The following is a 21,779-nucleotide window of genomic DNA, read 5'->3' on the forward strand; positions in this document are numbered from 1 at the left end:
GGAGAAGGAATGGGTGACGTTTCGGGTCGAGACCCTTCTTCAGACAGATGTTAGGGGAGTGGGCAGCCTCCGAGGATGATGTGTTGGATACACAGAGACTGGTGGAGTGAAAGAAGAGGACTAGGGGAATTCTGCCTTGTTGCATCTGGGGTTTTAGAGGGATATTGGCCAAACAGAGTAAATGGGACTAGCTTAGATGGGATATTTTGATTGTTGTGAAATGCTTTGAGCTGAAGGGCCTGTTTCTGCTCTGTAGACTGACAGCTAACTCAATGTGATGTTTCTGTTTCCAGTGTAGAGCAGTGCGAGGGAGGAGTGGGTGGGACAGTGGCTGGTAGGTGATAGGTAGAACTAGATGCAGAGGGGATGATGTGCAGATAGAACCAGGTGAGGGGAAGAGATGGGAAAAGTGATCATAAGACACGGAATACCAGGTGGACAGAAGAGTGGGTGGGCCATAGTACATTGGGAGTGTGGGTTATCAGAAATTGGAAAACTCAATTGGGTCGTAAGCCGCATATGAGATGCTGTTCTTCCAACTTGTGTTTGGCTGATCCATAGCAATGGTGAGGACAGAAGATTGCCACTAGGCTGGAAGGAGTGATGCAAAGATTTCTGAAGATGATTCCAGGGGTCTGAGCTATCGGGAGAGATTGGTCAAAAAAGAGACTCTACATGGAAAAAAGTTAGACAACTTACTTCAAGCTTTTAGAAAAGGAGCCAAATTTCAAATTAGCATCTAATTAAGCAAAACCAAGAAATGAAATTGGCAAGAGTGACTGCCTGCACTGACTCTAGAACTGAGGGAACATCACAATAATTCTGTAAACCCAAAATGTGAAAACAGTTCGAGACGTAGATATTGTTGGCCGAGCGCCATGTTATAAATAATAGATTGAGCCGAGCGGATTTATTTTGAGAATTTTGTCATCTTATGGCAGAACCAATTTACATCTTTGAAATTTTTTGAATAGAAATGTAGAATGAGAAGCTAGCATGTTGTACTCAAATCTAGGAATCAAATATGAAGGATATTGTCAAAATGTGCAATAGAATCCAGATTCCAAATTCAGGGACAGTTTCTTCCCAGCTGTTATCAGGCAACTGAACCATCCTACCAAAAACCTGGGAGCAGCCCTGAGCTACTATCTACCTCATTGGAGGCCCTTAAACTATCTTTGATGGACTTTACTGGCTTTATTTTGCTCTAAACGTTATTCACGTTACATCCTTTATTCTTATCTGTGCACAGTGGATGGCTCGATTGTAATCGTGTATTGTCTTTACGCTGACTGGTTAGCACGCAATAAAAGCTTTTCACTGTACCTCGCTCGTTACATGTGACAATAAATTAAACTCAAACTCAAAAATCCTGGCCTTTATGTTCAGAGGAGTAGAATACACACGGTTCCATGTGATATATTTCAAACCAAACTCAGCTGTAACACACCAAGTGCTGGAGGAACTCAGCGGGTCAGACAACGCCTGTGGAGGGAATGGACAGGTGACATTTTGGGATGGGACTCTTCTTCTGTGTGATTGGAGTAAGGAAGAGAAAGCTGGAAAAGGGAAGTTGGGGCAGAGCAAAACCTGGCCACCTCTTTCTTTTTATTCCTCCCTCCCGTCCTCTCCCACCCACCTGCCAATCTACCTTCCCGCTCCACAGCTGTGAACACTGTTTTGGATAGATTTCTGGACTAAAGGGGAGCTGATGTTTTTGGGAAACTTGCAGGAAAATGAAACGGAGGCCAAACCCGTGCGGATTCCAATTTTATTGAAGAAATTATGGATAGGGAAGGTTTAGAGGGATATGAGCCAAATGCAGGCCGGCAGGCAAATTGCTTTCAAGAGAGAGCTAGATAGAGCTCTTAAGGATAGCGGAGTCAGGGGGTATGGGGAGAAGGCAGGAATGGGGTACTGATTGAGAATGATCAGCCATGATCGCATTGAATGGTGGTGCTGGCTCGAAGGGCCGAATGGCCTACTCCTATTGTCTATTGTATATTGTCTATAGGTGGGACGAGTGTAAATGGGGCATCGTGGTCGGCATGGGCAAGATTGGTCGAAGGCCAAGTTTCCATGCTGCATGACTGTATGATTCTCTATGATAAAGCAGGTCTATACACTCATATTGCTGACGACTTTGAATTCTGTATTGTGGTAAATTATGATTGTCGAAGCATTAAAACCATCTGATACTTGCAGCTGTTTAAATCCTAACTCACTTGTTTTCTTGCATTTTTTTGTTTACAGACAGACCTACCATATGTAAATAGCGTGGCTGAAAATCTCAAACATTTGTAAGTAATCTTGTCTGTTTTGAGAAGTTTCATCCCTTCAGAATTTTTGGACTAAAGTAGTATTCAACAATACACAGTGGCGCAACGATGAGTTGCTACCTTACAGCGCCAGAGACCCTGGTTTGATCCTGACCACGAGTGCTGTTCTCGCTGTGACTGCGTGAGCTTTCTGCATGGGCTCCGGTTTCCTCCCACATTCCAAAGACGTACAGGTTTGTTGGTTAATTAGCTTGTGTAAAGTGTCCCGAGTGTGTAGGATAGAACTAATGTACAGGGTGATCGATGGTCAGCGCGGACTCGTTTGTGCCGATTGGCCTGTTTCCATACTGTATCTCTAAATCTAGACAAATATTTGTTTTTAACTATAGAGTCCAACACCAGCTACATGAATGCCAGGAAAATATAAACCCTGATGTGTCGATGTTAGCCCAGTTGGCAGCACTGCCTCCCTGGATAGGTCCTTGTGTCAAGTCCCAATACAGAGACATAACACAGAGACTCAAGGAACTGCAGATGCTGGAATCTTTGGTATCACAAGGGCTGGACAGTGGGGCAACGGAAGAGTTGCTGCCTTTACAGCGCCAGAAACCCGGGTTCGATCCTGACTACGGGTGCTGTCTGTATAGAGTTTGTATCCTGACTGCGGGTGCTGTCTGTGTAGAGTTTGTACGTTCTTCCTTTGATCGTGTGGGTTTTCTTCGGGTTTGATTTACTCCCATATTCCAAAGATGTTTTGTAGGTGAATTGGCTTCAAATCCAGGTTTGGAGGTTAATTGGCTTCTGGAAATTATAAATTGTGCCTAATGTGTAGGATAGTGCTAGTTTATGGGGTGATTGCTGGTCGGCAATCTCTGGAGAAAAGGAATAGGTCAAGTTTCGGGTCGGACCCCTTCTTCAGTTTAGAGGGATATAGACCAGATCCGGGCAGGTTTGCCACGGATTACCTTGATATTTCCACAACTGATAGCCGGTATAACGTAGACTCACTCTTCACGGAGAGTGGCGACCTCTCCCTCGTGACTAGCAGAGGGGCAGATTGAACAATTTCTATTTGGTGGCTGAACTGAAAGACGTGCTGGAAACCTGAGCACCAGGGTTAGTGGAAGTGCTGAAGCAGCACTCCAGACACACGACACCAAGTTGGATAAAGCCGACTGGCTCATCAGCGATCCACCCACTCTGTCTACCTCTGACAAGCGTGTGGTATGCTTGCCTTGGATAGACACAAAATGCTGGAGTAACTCAGCGGGACAGGCAGCATCTCTGGATAGAAGGAATGGGTGTCGTTTCGGGTCGAGACACTTCTTTAGACTGAATCAGGGGAGTGGGAGATACAGAGATAAGGAAATGTAAGGTGTGAAAACGAGACAAAGGGGTTGGAGATCAAGGAAAATGTAGAACAGATCATTGTTAGCTAGGAGAAGGTAACAGCAAAGCAAACAGAAATAAAACAGAGATAAAATGTAAACGAGGACAGTCAGACTAGTTGGAGAACTGGGAAGGGGGGAGGGATGGATAGAGAGGGAAGGCAAAGGTTACTTGAAGTTTGAGAAGTCAATATTCATACCACTGGGGTTTAAGCTGCCCAAGCAAAATATGAGGTGTTGTTCCTCCAATTTGCACTGAGCCTCACTCTGACAATGGAGGAGGCCCAGGACAGAAAGGTCAGTGTAGGAATGGGAGGGGGAGTTAAAGTGTTCAACAACCGGGAGATCAGGTAGGTTTAGGTGGACTGAGCGGATGTGTTCAGTGAAAAGACCGCTGAGCCTGCGCTTGGTCTCGCCGATAAGGAGGAGTCCACACCTGGAACAGCGGATACAGTAGATGAGGTTGGAGGAGGTACAAGTGAACCTCTGTCTCACCTGAAAAGACTGTTGGGGTCCTTGGACGGAGTCGAGGGGGGAGGTTTAGGGACAGGTGTTGCATCTCCTACAGTTTCAGGGGAAAGTACCTGGGGAGGGGGTGGGCAGGGTGGAAGGGACGAGCTAACCAGGGAGTTGCGGAAGGAACAGTCTCTGTGGACAGCGGAAAGGGGTGGGATGGGAAGATGTGGCTAGTGGTGGGATCCCGTTGGAGGTGGCGAACATGCCGGAGGATTATGTGTTGTATGCGATGGCTGATGGGGGAGATTAATAAAAGTATTTAAAATTATGAGAGGCGGAACCTTTTCCCCAGGGTGGAAATGACGAGAGAGCATATGTTCAAGGTGAGAGGGGCAAAGTTTAATGGAGGTGTATGGGGCAAATTCTTTTACACAGAAAATGACATGCCAGGGAGGTGGTGGAGGCTGATACGATAGTGGTGTTTAAGAGGCTTTTAGATAGACACATGGATATGCAGTGAATGGAGGGATATGGATGACGTGCGGGCAGAGGAGATTAGATTAACTCGACATCATGTTCGGCACTACTGTTCTATGTTCTGTGACTGTCACCAGGAAAGGTGATGGTGTCAAAGGTTACGAGGCGAAGGAGGAGAATGGGTTTGAGATGGATAAATAGATCAGCCATGATTGAATGGCGGAGTAGACTCGACGGGCCGATTGGCCTAATTCTGCTCTTATTTCTCATGCAAAAAGCCATAATGTGTTGGAGCAACTCAGCGAGTCAGGCAGCAACTCAGCGGGTCAGGCAGCAACTCAGCGGGTCAGGCAGCAACTCAGCAGGGTGGCTTTGCCAGAACCTCACCAAAACACGTCCTGTGTGTAGATAGGTCACGGCAGTAGGCATATGGAATGGGAACGTCCTTTTGGCCGACTGATTGTGACCTGTGGAAAACATAACTTGGAGGCACTGCTGCAATCCAACATTATCTTGTTGCTCGAGACATTGACCCACAAGAGCTAGCTCCTGAAACCAAAATGCAAGAGATTTGCCTCGGACTAACGCCAGTATCTGAAGCTTGATTTAATATCCTGAAGTTTACAACCATGATGTTTACTCTTTGTTTGAAAGGCAAGCACAATCATTTAATCAGAATGTTTGTATTAAATTACATAACAATTACTATTTGCGTAAGACCTATTTATAGACAAACATCTGAATCTGCAATCGGATTTATTTTACAGAAGCTTCAAAAGCATTTAGCTGAGAAATGTACGAGGCTTCTTTATGAATTCTTCCTAGAGAAAGATTTTCTTCTTCATTTCCCTTCTCAGTGGTTAGATATGAGCCTGACATGTTGAATTACACCAACTATGCACTAAATAGAAACAAAAGGGACTGCAGATGCTGGGATCTTGAGCAGAACAAAAGTGCTGGAGACTCAGCTGGTCGGACAGCATCTGTTGAGGGAATGGACAGACAACGTGTCACTTTGAGACTGCTTTCAGATTCCATTTAAATTAAAGATCCATTGGCAATGGTGTTGTGGGTCCCGGTCCAGATGTGGTTGGGTGCCAGCGGTGAGGGAGGTTTGGAGTGTGGTTAGATCCTGTAGTGTCAGTTTGGACACAACCAAGTTTCTCAGGTACCTACACTCTATCCACCAGTTCTCGTAGAGTGTAGAACATGCGGTCCTTCCTATCCTTTCGATGCTCTACACATTCTGCCATGCACTGGTACCAACTGGCCTTTGCTCATTCCTTCCCTTCGTTACGGGTCTTGATCTCCCAGCTGTGCCAAGGATCTCAGCTCCTCTTTGGATCCACGCCTTCAACAGGTACTTCACCTACCTGACTTCAGTTAGATGATAGCAGACGGTGAAGTCATAAAGTCACACCGCACAGAGACAGACCCTTCGGCTCAAGATGCCCCATCTACACTAGTCCCACCTGCCCGCATTTGATCCATATCCTTCTAAACCTTTCCTATCCATGTAGCTGGCCCAATGTCTTTTCAATGTTGTTATTGTACCTGCTTCAAGTATCACTTCTCAGCTGTGGTATAATTGAGTCAAACAGCATGAAAACAGCCCATTTGGCTCAATGTCCACGTCGACCAAGATGCCCCAATTAAGATAGTCCCATTTGCCCGCTTTTGGCTCATATCGCACTAAATCTTTCTGATTCGTGTGCCTATCCAGATGTTGTCTTGTATTTTTACTTTTCAGTGCATCTTTGGTCTTTTGCAATGTTGAAATCAGTTGTTTGGTGCTCTGTGTGACTAGCCAAAGCTCTTTATAAGTTCAACATAATGTTTCATTTTTAGTTTTGCTAAGAGATACAGTGTGGAAACAGGCCCTTTGGCCCACTGAGTTCATATTGACCAGCGATCACCCTCTACGCTAGCACAATTCTACACAGATGGACATTTTACTGTTCACCAAATCCAATTAGTCTACAAACCTGTACTTCTTTGGAGTGGGAGCAAACCCGAGCACCCGGAACAAACCTACATGGTCACAGGGAGAATGTGACCATGCCATACAGACAGCGCCCATAGTTAGGATGGCAGCCGGCATGTTGTAAGGCAGCAGTTCTACCACCGCACCATTGTGCCGCCCCAGTGTAATTCTATTCCTCCAGAAATGAAGCCCAATACTTGTTTTCCTTTGTGCTGCGCCTTAATCTGAGCTACAAATGTTTCTCTCCCCTGCGACTCTGCCAGCCACCAGCAATGTGCAAGTCCCAACAAGTTGTGTGAACAGTCGGTCACACTTTAGGTGCCTTGTGCAAATTTATGTATCACACTTTTGAAATGAGCACAAATTCTTGCTGTGAAAGTAACTGGGAATACTGAGCAACCGGATCGGAGCTGGATATGGAACGATAAACAGAACAGCTCAGCAACAGGCCCTGCGGCCCACAACAGGCCCTGCGGCCCACAACAGGCCCTGCGGCCCACAACAGGCCCTGCGGCCCACAATGTCCGTGCTGACCATGGTGCCAATTTAAACCAATCTCATTTGCCTGCACATGATCCACATCACTCTGTTCCCTGCCTATTCATGTGTCAGTCCAAACGCCTCTTAAGCAGTGCTGTCATATCTGCTTCCACCAATATCCCTGGCAACACGTTCCAGGAACACACCACTCTGTAAAAAAACACTTGCCCTACGCATCTCCTTTCAATCCAGAAATTAGTTTAATGATATCATGTTCAGCATGGACTTTGTGGGCCGAAGGGCCTGTTCGTGTGCTGCACTGTTCCATGCTTAAGGTGAGGAATGGGAGGTAGACACAGGTGAACAGGGTTGTTTAGACTTTAGAGGTACAATGTGGAAACAGATCCTTCGGCCAACCAAGTCCGCGCCGACCAGCGATCACCCCATGCACTATCCTACAAACACCTGGGACAACTTTAACATTTAACAAAACCAATGAACCTACAAACCTGTACATCTTTGGGATGTGGGAGGAAACCGGAGCACCCAAGGTAAACCCACGCAGTCAAAGGGAAAAAGTAGAAACTGCGTACAGACAGCACCCTTAGTCAGGCTCGTATCCGGGTCTCTGGCGCAATGATGCAGCAGCTCTACCGTTGTGCCACTGTTGTGGACGTGCAGTTATAACATGTCTGGAGTGTTAATGTAACAGTTTTTTAATGAGATCCTTCCAGAGCAGTCTTTAATTGGTGATGTCTTTTCCTCCCTAGATTCCCAAATGAAATTCAGTCAGGGCTGCTAGAAGTTATTGCTCCCTCGGTGAACTATTACCCTGACTTCTCCCATCTGAAGGAAACGTTTGGAGATCCAAAGGAAAGGGTCAGGTAAATCCAGTTGAACATGGGCAGCGTTTGTGTCACCAAATTCTGTGCGATCATATGACAGATGGATCTCAGTGGAATTAATATTTAATACATTTATAAGCAAATGAACATAGATTTGTATCCAAATCCATTTGCCAACATTCGAAAAACGGAAACACAAGGAACTGGAGATGCTGGAATCTTGAGCAAAACACAAAGTGCTCGCAAGTGAGGAACGCAGCGGGTCAGGCAGCATCTGGGGAGGAAAATGGACAGACAACGTTTTGGGTCGACTCTGTAAAAGGGTCCCAACGCGAAACGTTGCCTGCCATTTCCTCCATGGATGTGGCCTGACCTGCTGAGTCCCCCAGTACCTTGTGTACTGACATTCATGATATGGCTAATTAATGGCGATTCCTCAAGCAAACATTTTAATGCAAATCCAATCAATTCAAGCACAGTTGTAGGAAGTTTAGTCTGGTGGAGTGGAAGTTTTACTTTAAGAGCGGCAAGGAAATAAATTGGAAAGGAGTTAAAGTAGTTTATTTATATCATATTACTCATGTTCTCGATGTTCATTGTGGATAACAGCCAAGAATTCTTTATACAGTGCAGTCGGTGATGTCTATGAAGGCGAACGGAGCATGTTTGTACAGTTAACAATCCTTCCAACTACAGAAATAAACACCACTGCTGAGTTTTAACTGACTGCTTGCACTTCAGAAAAAAAACAAGCTCAAGCAAAGTATCACACTATCCTAACAATCAAATGTTAAAATACAGACAAAACACAAAGTGCTAGAGGAACTCTGCAGGTCAGAGTCAGTGGACGGAATGGACAGTTGACATTTTGGGTCGGGATCCTTCAGACTGATGCAGTATGGGTGAAGAAGTTGGAAAAGAGAGGTGGGGGGGGGGGGGTGGGTGGGTGGGGGAGACGGGACAAAGGCTGGAAAGTGAAAGGTGGATGCAGGTGAGGGAGAAGGTGTGATTGCCAGATGGCTAGAGCAAGTGACAAAGGCTAGAAGTGCAAAGGAGACAAAAGGGTGTTAGATAAGAAGTGAAGAGGAGGAATAAAACGTAAAGTTTGTTGGAGGGACGTGGGTGAATGGGGACGGGGAGGAGAAAGAGGGGGATAAAAGTTCAATGGAGGATTTGGGGATGGGAGATTAATGTATGGAGTAGGGGAAAGGAGCGGGGTGGGGGGTTGGGGGTTTCGAGATGGTGGGAGAAATGTTAAAATGCAACAGATTTGCAAATAGAGATGTGATGTAGTCTTGACCTTGGCAATTCAACTTCAAATAAGACACAAAGTACTGGAGTAACTCAATGTGTCAGGCAGCATCTGTGGGGGATATGGATAGGTGATGTTTGGGTCGGGACCCTCCTTTAGAATCTAGATGATGTTTCAAGTCAGGACCCTTCTTCACTTGGGGTAGTCAAGTTCACTCCTTTGGGAGACTCAGGGTTAATTCTTCCTTGACGTTGTCTCTCAGGCACACCAGATTCGTCGGTCTTTAATGGTGTGCCAGCAAGATTGCAGTTATGTTCCATTCTTTATCACAGTTTCCCAAGGCAGTTGATGGCCGAAGGTCACCTTTGTAACATCTCCCATTATCTCTAAGCAAGTATATAAAATCTGCCAGCTTTGTAAACTCTGTGTGGCAATACTACTGGAGCTCTGTCAAACATTTGCAGAGCGGCTCTTTGTTACCCTGTGTGAAATCACCGAGGCAGCGCGAGGTTGCGGCCCACACTGAACGCTCCTGGAGACTGCGATTCAGTCCATAGGTGTCCTGTTTTCATCTGTGATTGCCTGGTTTTTGAAGAATTTCTACCCCTCACCTCCTGCCAGGGGAAAAACACAGCAGATCAGGCAGCATCTGTGGAGAGAGAAACAGAAGAAATGTTTCAGGTTTCTTGCACTAAACATTATTCCGTTTATCTTGTATCTGTACACGACGGACGGCTTGAATGTAATCATGTATAGTCTTTCTGCTGACTGGTTAGCAGGCAAGAAAAGATTTTCACTGTGCCTCGGTACACGTGCCAATAAACAAAACTAAACTAAAGATGGCTGGAGACTTTTTGACACAACAAAGTACCATTGACGTATTACTGAGTGTCATGAATCACTTTTAAGATAAAAGTAATAAATTTGCATTTCTGTAGCGCCTTTGACCATCTCAAGACTTCCAAGGCTGTATCACGGCCAATGAAGTATCCCTGGGACATCAGCAGCATTGTGGAATTAAGTATGTCAGATAATTGAAGTGAGAATGGAAATATCAAATATTAGAGGCCATAGGCCCTAAAAGCGCAAGGGGGAGTTTTTTTTACACGGAGGCTGATGGGTGCCTGAAACGCACTGCCAGGGGTGGTGTAGGAAGCAGATACGATAGTAGTGTTTCAGAGGTTTTTCGATAGGCACATGGGTATGGGGATAATGGAGGGATATAGATCACTTGCAGGCAGTGGAGATTAGTTTATCTAAGTATCATGTTTGGAACAGACATTGAAGGCCGAATGGCCTGTTCTCACCCTGTACTGTTCTTTGTTCCATGTAGAGAGATGCGAAAGCATTGTGTGGTCTGCATGTGTAGTCATTGAAGTATCTTTGAATTATTGGTACAGTTGTAGAATTAAGAGTGTGCTAGAAAATTGTGAGTAAGATGGGTTGTGCTGGCAACGAAATGTCCATGGATTTAAAAAGGAGGAAGCTGTTTCAAGACTCAAGAGGATCAGTAATCAGATCAACGCCAATCGGAAATAATTTCCCAAGAGCTGGGGAGGATGAGATTTATTTTCACACACAGTGAGTGTTGTGATATCCTGCTGAACATGTGGTGTGGAAGCAGATTCAGTCTGAACTTGAAAAGTAAAATTGAATAAATACTTAGGGGAGAAAGAAGAAGTTTCATGAAAAATAGTCGGTGTGGGATAAATTAAGGCTGGCACAGTGCTGGCTGGCTGGTAAAACTGCTGCCTCACAGCGCCAGTGTCCTGGGTTCAATCCTGACCTCGGGTACTGTTTGTGTGGAATTTGCGCGTTTTCCCTCTGACCTTGTCGTTTTCTTCCGCGTCCTCCGGTTTCCTCCCACATCCCAAAGACGTGCGGGTTTCTAGGTTAATTGAGTGTGTAGAGACTGGGTGAGAAAGTGGGGTATGCTGCCTGGATTAGAGAGTATCAGCTATAACCAGAGAACATAGATCATCGAACAGTATATCATGGCACAAGCACTGGCCCTTTGGCCCACAACGTCTGTGCCAAACATGATGCCAAGACCATGATTTGAGGTTGGACAGACTTTGATTGTTTTCTCTGGAGTGACAGAGGCTGAGGTAAGACCTGATGGAAGTAAGTAAAATGATGAGAGCCATTATAAAGCTGTTACTTGGGGTAGACAGTCAGAACCTTTTCCCTAGGATGGAAATGTCAAAGACAAGAGGACAAAGCTTTGAGGTGAGAGGGACAAAGTTCTTCACCTCTTTCTGCTTTCTGCAGAGACCGTTCCCTCCGAAACCCCCTGGTCCACTCGTCCCTTCGCACCCAAACCAACCCCTCCCCAGGTACTTTCCCCTGCAACCGCAGGAGATGCAACACCTGTCCCTTTACCTCCCCCCTCGACTGCATCCAAGGACCCAAACAGTCTTTCCAGGTGAGGCAGAGGTTCACCTGCACCTCTTCCAACCTCATCTACTTTATCCGCTGTTCCAGGTGTCAACTTCTCTACATCGTCGAGACCAAGCGCAGGCTCGGCGATCGTTTTGCTGAACACCTCCGCTCAGTCTGTTTTAACCTACCTGGTCTCCCGATGGCTCAGCACTTCAACTCTCCCTCCTCCATTGTCAGAGTGAGGCCCAGTACAAATTGGAGGAACAGCACCTCATATTTCGCTTGGGTAGTTTACACCCCAGCGGTATGAACATAGACTTCTCTAACTTCAGATAGTCTCTGCTTTCTCTCTATCCCTTCCCCCTTCCCAGTTCTCCCACTAGTCTTCCTGTCTCCGACTACATTCTATCTTTGTCCCGCCCCCTCCCCTGACATCAGTTTGACGAAGGGTCTCAACACGAAACGTCACCCATTCCTTCTCCAGAGATGCTGCCTGACCCGCTGAGTTACTCCAGCATTTTGTGTTTACCTTCGATTTTAACCTGCAGTTTTAATCTGCAGTTTTTTTCCGACACACTTAACTTTTCAGGTTTGGGGTCCTTCACCATTACTGTGAAAGAGAAAAACAAGTCCGTTTCCAGACGAAGTTGGGGAGGTTCGGTATATCTTTGAACACCTGCCCTAATTTAAGGATCAATATCAAATTTTGGAGTTAGATTCATAGATTGTATAGAATAGCCCTTCATTCCTGTCCCTGTGCTGTGTGACTCTATGTTCATGCAGGCTATCAAATATCTATATAAATTAATCCTATTTACCAGCACTTGATCTGTAGCCTCCTGTATGCTGGCGATCAAGTGGATGTCCAGATACTTGTGAGAGAATGGACCTCCATCAATTGAGGATCTCTGCTAGTGGGCCGCTTCCAGATGGCGCTTACAAGCACATTTTGAAAGTGTGGTTATAATCTGATGTATAGGCGGTACACTGGATGTCTGAAACCCGTGACCACCAAGTTCAAGAATATCTTCTTCCCAACAACCATCGGGCTCGTGCACACTGCAAAACACTAACTATACTATAAAGTACGGACTGTCCTTGATTTCACTCAGGACTTCAAGCTTTTTTTCCCCATGAGTATTGGGCTTATTAATTTATTGAATTATTTTGTCTACTATGTTACATATATGTATTGAGTTTACAGTAGACAGAAGGAACTGCAGATGCTGGTTTATATTAAAAAAACAACATGAAACGCGGGAGTAACTCTGGGTCAGGCAGCATATCTGGAGAATATGGATAGGTGATGTTTCTTGACATCCAATGAAGGATTCTAACCCAAACCATCACCCATCCACCTCTCCACAGATGCTGCCTGACCTGCTGAGTTACTCCAGCACTGTGTTGTTTATTGAATTTGCAGGCCTTTTTGTCATTCTTCCATTGTTGGTACATATGACAAACACGGTGGCACGGTGGTGCAGCAGTTGAGTTGCTGCCTGACAGCACCAGGTGCTCCAGTTTCCTCCCACATTCCAAAGATGTGCAGTTTGTAGGGTAATTGGCTTCTGTGAAATTGCCTCGAACTGAGGTAACTTTGAACTAGTGTGAAATAAAAGACTATACACGATTACAATCAAGCTGTTCACAGTGTACAGGTAAAGGATCAAGGGAACAACATTTAGTGCAAAATAATGTCTGATTAAAGATAGTTCAAATGTCTCCAATGAGGTAGATGGGAGGCCAGGGCCGCTCTCCAGTGGTGATATGATGGTTCAGTTGCCTGATAACAGCTAGGAAGAAACTGTCCGTGAATCTAGTGGGATGCGTTTTCAAACTTTTGTACCTCTTCCCTGACACTGGGAATAGTGCAAAAGCCAAAAATAATGAACCCCAATTGTATATAGTTTGGAGCATATTTGGAGGCTGTGGTGTTTAATTGTGTTTAATGAAGGGTCACAACCGGAAACGTTGTCAGTCCATCCTCAGATGCTGCCTGAGCCACTGAGCTCCTCCAACACTTTGTGTTCAGGCTGTGCCACAACCTGAATCGACATGTGAGGACTTGTTTATTGCGCTATGTTTACCGTCAGCCCTCTGGGTTGATTACTCCCATGAGATGTGTCTACCTGTTTTGAACAATGTGACCTTGGGGAAACTGTTCACTCGCTAGTCCTTGAAAGTTAAAGAGGATTATCTTTATTGTTGACAAACTGGAATAAACCCGTCCACACTGCTGATATTAAAATCTGACAAACTTGTCTTTGTTCTCTCTGATAAGAGGTTTGGCAACAATTACAAGAAAAGAACTTGCAGCCTAATCTCCAAAGAATTTAAGCTGGCAACACTTTTATCTTGTGGGATGCTTTGTGCTTTGGAAAAATATTTTGCTAAGAATAATCCTGGTTTCTGCTGTAAGGTTTGGTGGATTGCAGTTATGTGTTGTAGCCTTTGATATTGTTCTATTGTAGTTTTAGAAAAATAATTGTTCCTAATTCTACGTATACAAGGAACTGCAGATGCTGGTTTATACCGAAGATAAGCACAAAATGCTGGAGTAACTCAGCCGGTCAGGCAGTATCTCTGGAGAGAAGGAATAGGTGACATTTCGGGTCAGAACCCTTCTTCAGACTGAAAAGGGTGAAAAAGGATTTGAAGGGTTTCTTTAGTGTGAAGAAGGGTCTTGACCTAAGACGTCACCTATTCCTTTTCTTCAGAGATGCTGCCTGATCCGCTGGGTTACTCCAACATTTTGTTCCTCGTTCTAACTCTTCTCCCACCTCATCTTCATGAGTTTGTCTTCTCCCGAGGTTGCCTATTTTTGTTGGATGCCCCGCAAGTGCCGGCAGGACTTGTTCCACGGGAAATTAAGATTTCTAGATTTTATCTACCTGTTTCATAAACATTTTCCTGACAACATGTTGGGCAGCCCAAGAGTTTAATCCTCGGGGCAGAGGAGACAGGGGTGATCTCAGAGAGGTGTACTAAATCATTAGGGGAATAGATAGGGGAATGCACAGTGTCTTTTACCCAGGGTAAGGGAGTCAAGAACCAGAGGGCACAGGTTTAAGGTGAAAGGGGAAAGATTTAATAGGAACCTGAAATTAGGTTTTTACTCACAGAGGGTAATGGGTGTATGGAACGAGCTGCCAGAGGAGGTATTTGGGGCAGTTACAATAACAGTATTTAAAAGACGTTTGGATGGGAACATGGATAGGAAAAGTTTGGAGGAATATGGGTCAAACGGGGGAAATTAGACTAGCTTAGATGGGGTATTTTGGTCAGCATGGACAAATTAGTCCGAAACGCCTGTTTCTCTGATTCTCTGTGTCCAAATCGCCACGGCCTCTTCAGTCGCATTTCCCGAACTTGAACCCCTATCACCAAGCTAGGTGTGGGCAGTAGACTTGTGGGAACATCACCCATTGCAGGTTCCCGCAAGTTTCAACATAATTCCAACTTGGAGATGTGTTGTTCAGTTTTGGCCCATAATCTGGTAGTTTCCCAACCCAACAGCATCGGGACTGACTTCAGTACAGATACTGCAGCAGGTCAAGCGGCTTTCTCAAGTAATCTGCTCAGGCAGTAACTGCGGGTCATAGAGCCACACTTGGTCAAAACAGGTTCATCAGCTCAAATTGCCCACGCTGACCAACATGCCCACATCCACACTAGTCCCACTCACCCATGCTTGGCCCAAAACCCTCTAAACCTGTGCTATCCATGTCCCTGTCCAAATGTCTCTTAAATGTTATGATAGTACCTGCCTCAACTACCTCCTCCGACAGTTCGTTCCATTTACCCATCACCCTTTGTGTAAAAATATTTACTCCTCAGGTTCCTATTAAATCTTCCCCCCCCTCACTTTTGTCCTCTGGTTATCGATTCCCTACTTTGGACAAAAGACTCTAATTACCTGCTCTATTCCTTTCTTGGTCTCGTACAACTCTGCAAGATCACCCCTTATTCTCCTGCGCTCCAAGGAATAAAGTTCTAGCCTGCCCAACCTCTCCCAACAGCTCAGACCCTCGGGTTCTGGCAACATCCTAGTAAATCTACTCTGCACCTTTTTCAGCTTGGGCGGAAAGGAATGGTCAACTTTTCAGATCCTAACCCTGTTAACCCTAGAACTGTTCCATTCTCCCCCTCCCCCGGTCTCCCCCCAAAGACACTGCCTGACCTGCTGAGTTCCTCCAGCAGATTGCTTATTACTACAGATTCCAGTACCTGGAGTCTCTGGTGTCTATACTTTCTCAAGGATAATTGGTGATGCATAATAGATTCTGACCTTGCCAGAAGAGCCCATGTCTTGTAAATGAATAAAATATGTAAGTCTGTACTTGGAGACTCCAGTGGTGTCGGTATAAATGCAAGCCGTGATTGTAACAGTGATTGCGCTAGCGTTAGAGCAGGTGTGATTGGCTTCTTACAAACTATTTGAAAATCATTCTTTGCCATTGATATCACTGAACTTCCCATCAATCACTCTAAATCGTGGGCCAAAAGACAGCACTGTAAAAAATAATGTAAGTCTGCACGAACAGAATAATGGTGTTATCAGGCAACTGAACCATCCAACCAACAGTTGGAGAGCAGTCCTAAACCACTTTCTACCTGAGTGGAGACCGTCGGACTACCTTTGATTGGATTTTACTGGCACTTTATCTTGCACTAAACATTCTTCACTTTATCCTGTTTCTGTACACTGCAGATGGCTCAATTGTAATCATGTATTGCCTTTCCCCTGACTGGTCAGCACGCAACAAAAGCTTTTCACTGTACCTTGGTACACGCGACAATAAACTAAACTAAACTAAATCTGCATATATTCTATTTATTTCAGATGGAGAACCAAACAGAACCTGGACTATTGCTTTTTAATGATGTACGCCCAATTGAAGGGCACGTATTATGTACAGGTGAGACCAAGTGTGTCTTATTTTATATAACTGCTGGTTTAAAGAAAGTTATTTTAGTTGGAGAAAAATTGTCTTGATTGGTGAAGGAGCATAACTGACTACATGTCTAAAGAACAGCTAGCTTTTAGTTCTGAAAAGCATTTGTCAATTGTGTATTGATTTGTTCCGTGAAAGTGTTTCAGAGACTTTTAATAGGGTCATCACCCTAAATTTTACAGTAATAACTAATAACCTTGTTCGACAAGCAATTAGCAGGACCCTAGCATGTGGAATTGTCTGTGATGAACTTAAAACACTAATGTTTCTGACATTAAGAATTTGCTAGCATGATTCTATATGTCTTTGAGTGCCTTCAACATGTTGAATGCCCCTTCCTGATTCAGAGCAAGCTAACAATCGTAGAGTGACACAGAATAGAAACCTATTCAATCCATCATGTCGGCAGTTCTAAAGAGATTATCTGATTAATGGGATTCATTTATTTGTTACTAATTAATGGGAACTGTTGAAGGTAGTGTTTTTGCATCATGATTGAGTTTTTGTTAGTCTGCATGCAAAGATTACAGCAGCAGGTAAATTTTAGTTAATTGAGATCTTGTCAACCTTAAGTCTCAAGACTACAACTCAACGTTCAACACCATTATCCTCCCCGAACCTGTTACCAAGCTCAGGGAACTGGGCCTCTGCACATCCCGATGCAACTGGATCCTTGACGTCCCCATCAACAGACCACAATCGGTATGAATCGCCAACAGCACTTCATTCTTGATAACCATTAGCACAGGGGTACCTCAAAGCTGTGTGCTCAGTCTCCCGCTCTACTTACTCGGTACCCATGACTATGTAGCCAGACAAAGTTCCAACTCCATCTTTAAATTCACCGATGACACTACCGTTGTTAGACAAATTACGGGTAATGATGAGAGAATACAGGAGGGAGCTCGATTGTCTGATTGAATGAATGGTGTCGGAACGACAACATTGCTCTCAATGTCAGTAAGAACAAGGAGCTGATTGTTGACTTTAGAAGAGGAAGGCCGAGGATCCATGAACCTGTCTGAGTCAACAACTTCAAGTTCCTGGGTGTGCATACCTCTGGAGATATATCTTGGGTCAGTGCATTGATGAAATCATAAAGAAAGCCCATTAACACCTCTACCTCCTTAGAAAATGGAAGAGATTCGGTATGGCGGTAAATACTCTCTTAAACCTCTACAGGTGTACGTTAGAGCGCATATATAGGTTGTATCATAGCCTGGTTCAGCAACTCAATGCCCAGGATTAAAGACACTGTACAGTCCATCAAGGGTACTGACCTCTCCACCATTGAAGAGATCTATAGGAGATGCTGCCTCAAAAAGGTAACCAGCATCATCAAAGACTCGCACCACCCTGGCCTGGCTGTCATTTCATTCCTGAAGTCGGGAAGAAGGTACAGGAGCCTGAAAATTGCGACTTCCAGGTTCAAGAACAGCTGCTTCCCAACAACCATCAAGCTCGTGAACACCGCACATCATCAACTAAACTTTGAACTACAATTCATCTTGGTTGCAATAAGGACTTTGGGCACTAATATTGGGGTTCTTATTTTATTGAACGTTATAGAATCTAGAAGTACTGTATTTACATCTATATAACTAAAACTCTCGTTTGTATGTTTGGTTGTTCCTGATCTACAGCCAAAAAGGCACACGATAGCGCAACAATTTTAGGCCCACCCAACTCACTGTCGTCCCTTTGATGCTAATGGTAGACGTTTCATTGAAATTGGTGTTATATTTTGAAAGTTAATCACATTTTAAAGTTTAAATCTATCTCCGAGGAGGGGGGGGGGGAGCGAGGGGGGGGTAAGGGGGTTGAGGGGGATGAAGTGGGGGGAAGAGGGGGAGAGTGGGTGGAGGGAGGGAGGGAGGGGGATAAGGGGGGTTGAAGGGGATGGAGTGGGGGAGGGGAGGGAGAAAGGAGTTGGAGGGAGGGGCGAGAGGGGGGGATGGGGAGGGGGGAACGGAGGGGGGAGTGGAGGGAGGGAAGAGGGGAGTAGGGGGGAGAGGGGATGGGGGAGTGGGGGAGGAGAGGGTGCTGCACCAATGCAGGAGAGGTTTTGGCCCAATGGGTCCACTTGGTCTAGTTCCTGTTAAATTCCTGCCAGTAAGAATTTCATTGTTCCAGTTTCGGTATATATGACAATTGAACATTCTTGACACTTGACTCTCTTGACTTTTAAAAGCTATCAAGCAGCAGGCTTTATAGGAAGTTAATAACTGAAGAGCGTTTGTGTTTCTCCCTAGCTGGAAGATGATATTGTGGCGAGACCCAATTATTTAAGCACAATGAAGAATTTTGCACTGCAGCAGCCCTCAGAAGAGTGGATGATCTTGGAATTTTCCCAGCTGGGATTTATTGGTAAGAGCCCAGAAATACTGTTTGTTAAAACTTACAATGTGCATCTTTCCCCATCTCCTCCCACACCACAAACCTAAACTTAGGGTGACTTTTCAATGAATCTAATACAGGTCCACCATTGATTTTGCGGCAACTAGTAGTCCAGAACCTCCTTTAATCCAGACAATATTACCAGAGTGCACTTGTACCCCCCCTCCCCCCTTAAGCCCCCCCCCCCCAAAACGTGGCACATATCTACCTCGTTGGAGCCCCTTGGACTATCTTTAATCGGACTTTATCTTGCACTAAATGTTATTCCCTTTATGCTGCATCTGTACACTGTGGAAGGCTTGTAATCATGTATAGTGTTTCCGCTGACTGAATAGCGCGCAACAAAAAGCTTTTCATTGTACCTCGGTACACGTGACAATAAACTAAATTAAACTAACCTAACATTATCATCCAAACTATGGCACTTCCAGTAGTGCAACACTCCCTCGGTATTGTAGTGTAGGCAGAGATTTTATGCCTGGGTTTGAACCATGTATCCATAGTTATGACTTGGAAGCGAGAGTACATTCCACCACGGCGCGGCCCACACCTCAGTGTGACAACCCGGCCTGTCTGTTGGCCTGAGCTGATGGAGGGAGGCAAGTGGAATGTGCAGTTAGCAGTCTACCAGAAGTGAGCTTCTTTGTTCTGCTGCATATTCACGTTGGCAGGCACTGTACATTGTTCTTGTTTTTTGCTGATGACTTGACTTGGATTCACCCACTCATGAAACCTTATGCCTCAGCATGTTACATGTTAGTTTTAGTTTTAGAGGCACAGCATAGAAACAGGCCCTTTGGCCCACCAAGTCTGTGCCTAGTTCTATCCTGCATACTAGGGGCAATTTACAGAGGCCAATTAACCTACAAACCTGTCCGTCTTTGGGATGTGGGAGGATACAGGAACACCCGGAGGAAACCCACATGGTCACAAGGACGTAGACACAAAATGCTGGAGTAACTCAGCGGGTCAGGCAGCATCTCGGGAGAGAAGGAATGGGTGACATTTCAGGTCGAGACCCTTCCTCAGCCTGAAACATCACCCATTCGTTCTCTCCCGAGATGCTGCCTGACCCGCTGAGTTACTCCAGCATTTTGTGTCTACCTTCGAACTGTATTAATATCCTCACTCAAACTTTACTGATTACTCTTGAAATGTTTATTGAGTTCCACATTTCCATAGTGGAAAGCCGCTTCCTAATTTGATCGTCCTGGTCTTAATATTAAGTTTGTGTACCTTGTTCTGGCACTCTCCCCTATCTCCCAGGGTCAAGTCAAGTCAATTTTATTTGTATGGCACATTTAAAAACAACCCACGTTGACCAAAGTGCTGTACATCTGATTAGGTACTAAGGAAAAAAATGAAACATACAGTAGCACGCAAACAGTTCACAGCGCCTCCTCAATGAGCCTCAAACGCTAGGGAGTAGAAATAGGTTTTGAGCCTGGACTTAAAGGAGTCGATGGAGGAGTGGAGGAATCAAGGTTGCCTGGAGCACGCAGCCGGAGGTGGTGGTGAAGACAGATACGATAGCGGCGTTTAAGAGGCTTTTGGATAAGCACATGGATATGAAGGGAATGGAGGATGTGTTTTATGTGAAGGCAGATAAGAGTTGGTTAAGACATTTTGGACTGCAGGGCCTGTGCTGTGCTGCACTGTTCTATAAGGACATGCTTTGTAGTGAGATTTGCACAGCTATGTTTCAAGCAGGCTGGCACTCGATGATCTTTCAAGCTCATAATAATGCAAAATGTTCCTGATGTTAAACAAGGAATCGTAATACTATTAGATGAGCAGCTGGAGTCGTGTCTTAGGAATTTATACCAGCTGTTTGCTCCTTTTAAAAGTAATGAAAATGTATAATATGTTTGACACTAATCCCTGAAACAAATAAGATTAGCATTTTTTTTAAAAAGAGGCATATGGGTGTTTCCGTAAATAAGGGTGCTAACCTGTGACACGCACGGGTGGCCAAATTTGAAAGTTATTAAATTATAATGAAATACCACAGCATTAAAAAAGAGCCTATCTATGATCCTTTTGAGCTAATTTGTGACCACAATTTGACCAAAATTTAATACTTTCAAAATTTGGGGGGAAAACGAGAAAAAAAAATTATGATTTAAAAATATATATATACATATATGAGAAAGAATATAGTAACCCTTTCATCGAATTCAATGTTAATTTACTCGAAATTTGCCCGGAACCAAAAGCATCTGTGTAAACAGGAGCATACTTTCAACTGGCTTTATTTGGGACCAGATCACTTTCCATTCCCTTTGCTACAGTGCACACACGTTATTACAACACCATAGCAACAAGCACTGATGGTTTAATGGAATTTAAACATTTCTATAGCAAACAAGAAGCAACATTTACGAGAAAAGAACGAAAAAGTGCAAAAAGAATTTTACTAACCAGTGATTCCAAGCAAAAAAAAAGTGAACACAGTGTTATTCCGAGCACAACGTGACCACTGGGTCTCATATACTGATTTCTAAGCTCCCTTACTAAATGCCGGCACGAAACCCACCATGAAACCCATAGTTCACGTCAGGGTCATTACAACCGCGTTGTTTGAATTTTAAAAAATCGCGACAAGTGCAAAAAAAATGGTTCTAGCATTGACAACGTCAAAAAACGGGAGGGACAACAGAATGAGACATCGCTAAGATAGGTTAGCAAACTAGATTTTTATTTCATGATTTTAAGTTCTATTCATTATTAAGTACTGCAATAGAAAGCTTAAACACAAAATATAAAATGAGACAATAAATACAAAAACGGTTACTCTGCCTTTAATTCACACATTTCACACGTGACCAAGTGGACACTGTTACTCGCGTTCTTCTGCAAAAACTTGGGGCATCAGAAAACCATC

The 21,779-nt window shown here is 44.5% G+C and overlaps 1 protein-coding gene across 1 annotated transcript in view; it reads left to right on the top strand.

The window, feature by feature from the left end:
- Positions 1–21,779, top strand: part of mgat4b (alpha-1,3-mannosyl-glycoprotein 4-beta-N-acetylglucosaminyltransferase B) — a 133,260-nt gene that overhangs the window by 83,943 nt on the left and 27,538 nt on the right. The window contains exons 5-8 of the mRNA XM_078411664.1: positions 2,254–2,300; positions 7,835–7,948; positions 16,387–16,462; positions 18,751–18,865. Coding sequence (XP_078267790.1) covers positions 2,254–2,300; positions 7,835–7,948; positions 16,387–16,462; positions 18,751–18,865 — 352 coding nt within the window. The remainder of the gene's footprint in view (positions 1–2,253; positions 2,301–7,834; positions 7,949–16,386; positions 16,463–18,750; positions 18,866–21,779) is intronic.

This window comes from Rhinoraja longicauda, chromosome 14, assembly GCF_053455715.1.
Source record: "Rhinoraja longicauda isolate Sanriku21f chromosome 14, sRhiLon1.1, whole genome shotgun sequence".
In the NCBI taxonomy this organism is placed as follows: Eukaryota; Metazoa; Chordata; class Chondrichthyes; order Rajiformes; family Arhynchobatidae; genus Rhinoraja; species Rhinoraja longicauda.